At 48.5% G+C, this 8,931-nt stretch overlaps 1 protein-coding gene across 1 annotated transcript; it reads left to right on the forward strand.

Annotated features, from left to right (window-relative positions):
• Positions 1-4,867: 4,867 nt before the first annotated feature.
• On the forward strand, positions 4,868-6,820 carry LOC105698608 (adult-specific cuticular protein ACP-22-like). The gene is made up of 3 exons (XM_012422987.2): positions 4,868-4,879; positions 5,162-5,483; positions 6,211-6,820. Exons 1-3 carry the CDS (start codon positions 4,868-4,870, stop codon positions 6,450-6,452), a joined length of 576 nt encoding a protein of 191 aa, XP_012278410.1. The 3' UTR covers positions 6,453-6,820.
• The last annotated feature ends 2,111 nt before the right edge of the window (positions 6,821-8,931 follow it).

An 8,931-nucleotide genomic window follows, 5' to 3' on the forward strand; every position in this document is an offset into this window, starting at 1 on the left:
CGTGGGGAACATTATTAACGCACGAGTCCCGACATTGTTGCGTTATTAAGAAAAAGACAGGAGAGAAGGTGCGCACTTTCTCCGGCGACTCGTCGTACGTCAAAAGAAATGTTCTACCTCGGCGACGGAGTGCCACATGTCGAGTGACGTACTCGTTACGAGTGTAATGTGAAATGGCATGCAAACTAGAGAATCTATTAGAGAAGAAAAAGAAACCCACAGTCTTTACTGATCGTTTCAGGCATGGCGGTTTTTATTAATCATTTCCATGATCTCTAATTCGACAACAAATACAAATTACTAGCCGAAAGAATGAACCACTGACGTTAGCGAAAACATTTGGGGGAATTGTGTCGTAAATCCAAATACGAATATAAATAGCGGTCGGTTGTAAATCAAGAAAAACGACCATGCATTCCTGAAATATGTATAACATTAATGTTTCACATGAATAATAAACATCGCAGATAATGGCGCCCAAATTCTGCGGATATGTACAAGAAATATATGAATCGCGGGGTTAACAAAGTTCAGGAATTATTTCCGAAGGAATTCGGACTTATAGACGGGGGAAATAACGAGGGGGTGGGGAGGGGGGCGGAAATAAGGAGAGCAAGGGAAAATAATAACACGGCCACTAATTTTAACGAGGCGAGTAACGAGCGCGATTAAATGGCCATTCCCGGCGGGGAAACCAGCTTCCTCGAGGATTCCCTAACCGTAAAGTGACGGCCTACATTGGATTATACGGCATGACCCAGTTCGAGTGCACACTGCAATTTGCACTCGAACCTCGGCCCCGGTTTGGGCATCCCCGGTGGCGCCCCTCTGGAGCGCCGGCCGATGCGCGTACTTACGGGTGCATGTGCAAAGTGCACATATGTACTTGTCGCGCATGTCGCGAAAACATTTTCCTCCCAACTTCCGGCTTCTCTCCTCGCATCGAACTTCTGCCAGACGGACCGACTGGATGGAGACTCCGCTGTACATAATGTGCAGGAAGTACATATCTACGTACACGACATACGGTGCGAGGTGCAGCGGACGGTGCAATGTATGCAGGCCGTCTCGCTCTTCTGGAAGGGCCGGATTCGTCTCGGCGACTGGAAATCAGGCAAATCGCCTGAAACCGAGGCGTCGGTTCTCGAGGGATCGAGTATCGGCAATCGATCCATTGACCGAGGCCATGGCCGATCAGCTTTGCCGCGAAACCGCGGCGTCTCGCACGGGCGAACCGATCCGCACTTCCTGGATTCGTCTTCTCCCTTTTCTCTCAGGAGTCGACACGCGGACGAAGGAGTCCTGGTCCTTTCATTTCCGGTCGAGTCTTCCTCGTGAAAGCGGTCTCGGAGGGAATCGGTGCCTGAAAATGTGGGTGTCACTTCGTGATCCGCGATCGAATCGATCCCGATCGGAAGCGAACTCGAGCTAGACCCCTCGGGATCTCGTTTCGCCTTGACACTTCTTTGTGGGCACATCTTGATCCGCCTTGTCGATTTTTAGTACCTCTTGGAAGAGAATTAGCGAGTCTTCGAGGTCTTGCCTGGAAATTGCGAGAGAATCGAGCGATTCTTTTTCGGTTCTTTTCTCAGGGATTTCCATGCGCGAAGTGGATCAAGACTTTATGAACGGACTAAAAGAGGCGGATGGATACATTTTTGTTTGACACTTTTTTTTCTACACTCAGCGAGTTTTGGAGATCTTCGACGAACATTTTCGAAGGGAACGCGACTGGTCGATCGGAAACTTTTCACTCTGGCATTCGGGATATTCTCTAGCTAGAGTAGATGGAGACCTTTTAAATCAGACCTCGTGGAACGGATGGGCGCATCTTTCTCCATGAGACTTTTCCGCACTCTTCATTTCGGAGGAGAATTAGTGAATCTTGAAGATCCTGGTTGAAACTCGCGAGGGGATCTCCGAAGTCGATCACAAGACGGATATAAACTCATGAATCAGACTTCCCGGAACAAATGGATATATCTCATATCCCCTTGACGCTTTTTCCTACTTTTCATTTCGGAGGAAATGTAGCTAGACAGCGATCCTGGTCGAAACCTGTAGGGAGTCCCTAGCGTTGATTATATTAGATAAAGACCTCATAATTCATACAGGAACGTCTTCTTCCTTGACACTTTTCCGTCCTCTTCATCTCAGGGGAGAATCAGCGAATCTTGAAGGACCTGGTCGAAACTGGCGAAGGGAATCCTGTCACCGGATCGGTCCCCCTCTCCGTCTTGAGGGAATTCCCTCCGCGGAGTAGATAAAGGCCTTATAAATCAGACCGGGCGGAGCAGGTGGGCGCAGTAAGACGAGGCCCCGCAGACGAGTGCAGAATGCACTCTACTTCCGGCCGTTACAAATGACATTATGAATGCAACGTGCCATCTCGCCGGAGCACCGCTCTCCTCTCTTTCTCTCTCTTCCACGAGCCGACAATTTCACCTGTTTCTCGCTCCTGGTCCCGCCCCCCTACGTGCACTCTCGCCTGCATGCACCTGTATGCTCTTGCCAGCTCGTAACCGGGGTGCTTCGACCCTGGGTTGTCGCTTTAAGATTCAAGCACGTCTCCGGCTAGCCGCTTTTGCCTCGCCACCTTCCCAGGAACTGCACGATGCACCCTACCTCGTCCTACAAGGTCCTTCTTTTGTAAATGTGGCCGATTCTTGCGGTCATTTTTATTACGGCTCCCTTTCGCCACCCTGCTCCTCGTTCCGAAACAGCTTCCGACCTCCTCGACTTTCCACCCTCCACCTCTTACTTTTTAGCATTTTTCTCTGCGCAGCCGTTCTAACGTTTATTTTACTTTATTTTAAAAAACGGGCTGCCCCAAAGGTCGATTTTTCCCATTTTTTATTTAGACTCTCCTTTGCCACCCTGCTCCTCGTTCCGAAACACCTTCCGACCTCCTCCACTTTCCACCCTCCACCTCTTCCTTTTTGGAATTTCTCTCTGCGCGGCTGTTCTAACGTTTATTTTACTTTTATTTAAAAAAAAGACGGGCTGTCCTGGAGGTCGATTTTTCCCATTTTCGTATTAAGACTCCCTTTTCATCTCCCTATTGCTCGTTCCGAAACACTTCCCGCCCTCCACAACTTTCTCTTTATCATTTTTCGCTCTCTCTTCATCCCAACATTTATTCCGATTTTAAGTATAAAAAACAGGCTGTCCATAAGATCAACTTTACCCCCATTTTTGTTATGGCTCCCTTTCATAACCCCTTCTGCTCTGTAATCCTTCATTTTCTGAACTTCTCGACTTTCCGACCTCTTCCTCTTCGGCATTTTTCCCCTCACTTATTTTGATTTTAAGTAAAAATTCAGTCTATCCAAGAGGCCGACTTTCACCATTTTCAATTACAACAATTGTCAGATATTCCCGCGGGGAAATTGCGAGTCGAACGTGACGGCTCGAGGACGTTCTCTCACAGCGAATTAAATTAAATCCCGATAATTAGAGCGTTGTTTCATCAATTTCTGCCTCCCCTGATTTTTCCACCGTTTTGGAAGTCTTCGCCTGGAAAAGCCTGGAAAAGCCTGGAGAAACCTAGAGACCCGAGAACTTTCGCCAGAGCGAGGGGCGTTTCTCCGGCGCTATCTCAAAAGAGACGTAACAAAGCCCCGAGATAATGTTAATTTTAATACAATGTCAAGCAACGGAGAATGCTTTTGAGAGACCGACTTCTCGACCGACCGCGAAAGTCATGGCGAAGTTCGCTGAACGATCGAATGTCATTTCCTGCCCGGCCTGCAGACCGGATCTTCGCGATGCCGAATAAACGGCGTTATTCGAAGTTCGTTACCTCGAATGCATTTTCTTACCCGAGGGAAATGACGTTAACTATACAGACCCGTTCATCCCGATAAATTAATTTAAACACGAAGGAAATAATTCTCTTTTGCCCGAGGAAAAGGACAATTTAAGAGGGTAACTTATAGATTCGACGTGTTTCTTAGAGCCATTTGCCGATTAAATTATAAATATACTAACCGACCAAATATTTTTTACTCATAATATGTTAATTCTACTCTCGTAAAGAATATAGAAATTATACAAAATCCCTCACAGGCATTATATTGTATTTATGTTGGGTCTTTGGAGAACAAAATGCATCACGCGGAGCTTTGATACGATGTATATCGATATATACGATGTATTTCGACTGGAATGTTTGTTAAAAACGAATACCGTTAAATATTAACAATGTGTATACACCTGCTCATATTATGGAATTCAATGAACGTTTTCAAACAGAAATTTATGAAGTTCCGGATCGAGGCATTGTATGAATAGAATTTTCTACCGTCTTCGTTAATAAGTTAATAATAATATGTATTATATTCATTCAACATTTAGTGGCGCACCGTCGATAAGAGTACATACATGTTTAATGGCATCTACTTCTAACGAAAAGAATTAAATACTGAGAATTACCCGTGCACCCCCTTAAGGAACGTCGCAACAATGTCATGAAAAATAAAAGCCGTGTCATAATTTCTTGCGCAAATAATATCATAATTTCTTGCGCAAATAATTTCATAATTTCCTACGCAAATAATCATTGCGTTATCGACGAGGCGATTTCTTCAATGACTGGCCCAGCAGCCGTGATTGGTCATTTCCGGTGGATCGCTCGAGTCCTGCCGGAAATGGCGCGAGTGGGGCGCGAGTGTCTCGCCAAGGTGTCGCGAGCTGTACGTGTCGGCGAGTACGGGCGAGTACACGCGTGTACACGCGTGTACACGCGAGGAGACGCACCTAGGAGCGCGCACGCAGACTGCAAGATTGGCCGCGGTATAAAAGCCCGGAAGCGAACGGAGGAAAGTCGCAGTTCTCATCTGGCCGCCTTAATACCCCAGTGGAAGAGATGAGTCTCAAGGTAGAGCCGCGGGGTATCACCGCACAGTGCGCGAAAAAAACGAAAAGAAAAAAGAGAAAAAGATTCCCCGAAGAAAGATGAAAAAGAAGGAAAACGCCTAAGCGAGTTAAGAAATTGGAAAAAAAAACATAGTGGCGACGCCAAAGCGTGGAGAGCTGCACCGTGAATTCCACCGTGACGAGTCCAAAAAGAATTCTTTTTCAATTTTCGAGCGTTGCTTATCAAAGGGGGTTTCCAAGGGACTTTGAGATGTCTCAAGGAGGGGTGTCTATGGTTTTTTAGTTGACGACCCTGACGGCGATGATGGGGCTGAGCAGGTGGGCAGCAGCCGGGATCATCCCTCTGGATGGTGGACACCTCCGAGACCCTCACGTCAGTTTCGCCTCCTCCTACATGCACTTTCACGGGCCCGTGGAAGGTCCCGAGTTCGAGGTGAAGGTCCCCTACGTGGTCCCCCACGGCGAGCACAATCACCTGTACGGCCATGACCATGAGGACCATGGATACACGGTGGACTACGTGGCACATCCCAAGTACGAGTTCTCCTACGGGGTGGAGGACCACCACTCGGGGGACTTCCACAGCCAGAAGGAATCGCGAGACGGTGAGCGATCGATCGAGGAATCGATTTTGAATCCGAGGTCTACCTAAGGATACCCTTTGGCTTTCGGAATCGGGGTCGAAGTGGGTTCGACTGGGTCGTGTGGTCGGCCGGTTGGAGGAGGAGGTCGACAAGGTTGGGAGGTTAATCGAGGGCGCTTTAGCTGACTCTTAGCGGGGATAGAAAAGACCTTAACCAGGGGGAAAGTAATTCGGGTAATTTCCTCACCCCGGGTGTGGATAATCGCGAGAAGCAACGAAGAGGAGCCTCGCCGAGGAGACAATCGACGCGCTCGATTAGCTTCGCGGGATCGGCGGGGAACTTTCTGAGGTTACCACGGGGAAATGAGAAAAAGTTCCCAGGGCACCGTGCCATGGAAGAGTGTTGCGATCGATTCCCCAGAAGAGAGTCCATGGACGCGGGTAACCCGGTACCGATCTCGAATAGTTATGGGAATAATCGACGCGGTGTCGCTACAGCTGGTACCAGACGATCCGCGATCAGTCAATCCGGTACCAATTGATATGATACCAATCGACGTGGTATCATTAAATCCGGCACCAATCCGGTACTCGTTAACCCAATGTTATCCGGTACTCGTTAACCCAATGTTATCCGGTACTCGTTAACCAGTTGATATCATGTGACTAAGTCTGATGCCAATGAACCTGACACCCCAAAACTCAATACCAACTCAAACACCCTTGATCCTAGAAATGAATCGTTCCAGGAAGCAGCGTGTCCGGTGAGTACAGCGTGAAGGAGCCAGGAGGCGCAGTGAGGGTGGTCAGTTACCGGGCGGACAAGGACGGGTTCCACGCGGTGGTGCACACTTCCGGGCACAACGACCACTCCGGGGGCGTATACGGGGGTCAAGGCCACCCCCGACAGGCTCAGGACCTGGGTGACCAGGAGGAGCACGTCCTGCAGGAATACGCGGCCGCGTTTCCGGCCCACGAAGGATACCAATGACGTCCGCGGCGCGGCGAGTCAGCGGCAGCGCGCGAGCGCATTAATCAATCGCTTTGTACCTGTATACGACCGAGTGTCCTACATATCTTATGCGAGGCTGCGATTGCACCCCGAACGCACTCGCATTAATGGGGCGAGCAATAGATGTACGCGCGACGGCTCGAGTAATTAGTGTCCGGCATCTGACCCTGCCAAAGCGCCCTTGTCGCTGGACAAAAGGCGCCGGACCGGTGACGGGCTCTTTGCTTTTCCGCTAATTACGAGAAATGCCTTCGTCCACTAATTACCTATACGACCGAATCACCGCAACATCCCAGTTACCGATTCCTCGGCCCCAAATCCGCTATACTCTCAAATTTGCCGCACCTCTTACATTTTACCTCATTTTCTTGTTCTACAGAGATTTTTGCATACCAGAGCGTTACAATTTTTCTTTCACCGAGAATCTTACATTAGAATCGCGTTAGAACGTTACTGTCACTTAATTAATGCTAAAAGCCGTCGCTTTCAATTTTTACGGATGAATCTCTGGATGAATTGCCTCACAAAAAAATGCGATTGCGTCCGAGTGGCAGGCAGGCCGAGCGGACTCCTTCGTCACCTACCAAAGCTCCTCGTGCTGTTCGTCAACAGTATTTTACCGCGACGAGAGTTGTAAATATCATTACTAATAAAGGATCTTTACGACGAGACGAGGAAATGCGAATCTACCCTCCCTGGAAACGGTCGGAATTAATTTCGGGAAATTTATCCGGCCACTTTGTCCCACGTCGAGCCGCCTAATCCGGTCCAGGGCGACGCATCCGTCCTCTGTCCCAGGACGCATTAATTTCATGATCAGGGAATGAATAAATAAAGCTCGCGATATAACTCGGGGCTAACTGTCCGCGTTATTTATCCCCGGGGAATAAATAATCAAAGAGCCGGGCAAGCGAGGCCGGGATTTCTTTTCTTTAGTTTTCGGAGGATCGCCCTCGCCCGTCGGCCAGATATAAAGGATATAAAGCTCCGGCCAGGATCGTTAGTCGAGGATCGGTGACATCCCGGGAATATACCGGGTGTCTCTCGTTAAACGCGCTAACGACGGAACGCCGCGCCCCCCAAGGCGCGTGGAAAACGAAAAACGAGAGCAAGGCCAGTGATAGACGGGAGATCACCCTTTAACGACGACATCGCCTCTTTTACTCCGTATTTTAACGTCCTCAAACGGACGTTAATGCCCGGTCTTTGCCCCCGCCGTTTAAGAGTCCCTGCAACCCACGGCTCGTATATCCATCGAACCGAACGCATGGTGAACCATAGAGCTCGGTTAGCCAACAACACCTGTCAATTTTGGCGTCACTGGAAAAATGCCCAGCATCGAATTAACGATTTCAGCGTTTTAAGCACGATCCATCCGATATCGAAATCCGTCGAACAGAACGCATGGTGAACCATAGAGCCTGGTTAGCCAACAAAATTGGTCAATTTTGTCGTCATTTCAAAAATGCCCAGCATCGAATTAACGATTCTAGTGTTTAAAGTATGATCCATCCGATATCGATATCCATCGAACCGAACGCATGGTGAACCATAGAGCTCGGTTAGCCAACAAGACCTGTCAATTTTGTTGTCACTTGAAAAATGCCCAGCATCGAATTAACGATTCCAGCGTTTTAAGCGCGATCCATCCGATATCGAAATCCATCGAAGAGAACGCATGGTGAACCATAGAGCCCGGTTAGCCAACAAGACCTGTCAATTTTGTCGTCACTTGAAAAACGCCCAACATCGAATTAACAATTTCAGCGTTTCAAGCACGATCCATCCGATATCGAAATTCATCGAAGAGAACGCATGGTGAACCATGGAACCTGGTTTGCCAACAAGATCGGTCAATTTTGTCGTCATTTAAAAAATGCCCAGTATCGAATTAACGATTTCAGCGTTTTAAGCACGATCCATCCGATATCGATATCCATCGAACGCATGATGAACCATAGAGCGCGGTTAGCCAAGACCTGTCAATTTTGTCGTCACTTGAAAAATGCCTAGCATCGAATTAACGATTCTAGTGTTTTAAGTATGATCCATCCGATATCGATATCCATTGAACCGAACGCATGGTGAACCATAGAACCCGGTTAGCCAACAAGGCCTGTCAATTTTGTCACTTGAAAAACGTCCAGCATCGAATTAATGATTCTAGCGTTTTAAGCACATTTAGATACCCCGCGGTGTACAAATAAATGCGCGGAGGCGCACCCCCGCCCTGGGGGTGAATAATTCGCGTTATTAGCCGGGATTGGGATCCATCATGGGGCGGCATACACCATGCATAAATTCCCGGATCCAATTTGGCGGAGTTATTAACGAGATTCGATGTTACAATCGAACCGTCGAGAGGGCCGAGGGGTAAAATCGCGCCCCTTTTACGGTACGTGTCCGGGGGATAATGAAATTCGTCCCCTCCGCCGGAGTCGTTGACGTCCCCGGCGTC

This window comes from Orussus abietinus, unplaced genomic scaffold (assembly GCF_000612105.2).
Source record: "Orussus abietinus isolate OABI.00-Male unplaced genomic scaffold, Oabi_2.0 scaffold31, whole genome shotgun sequence".
NCBI classification, from domain to species: Eukaryota; Metazoa; Arthropoda; class Insecta; order Hymenoptera; family Orussidae; genus Orussus; species Orussus abietinus.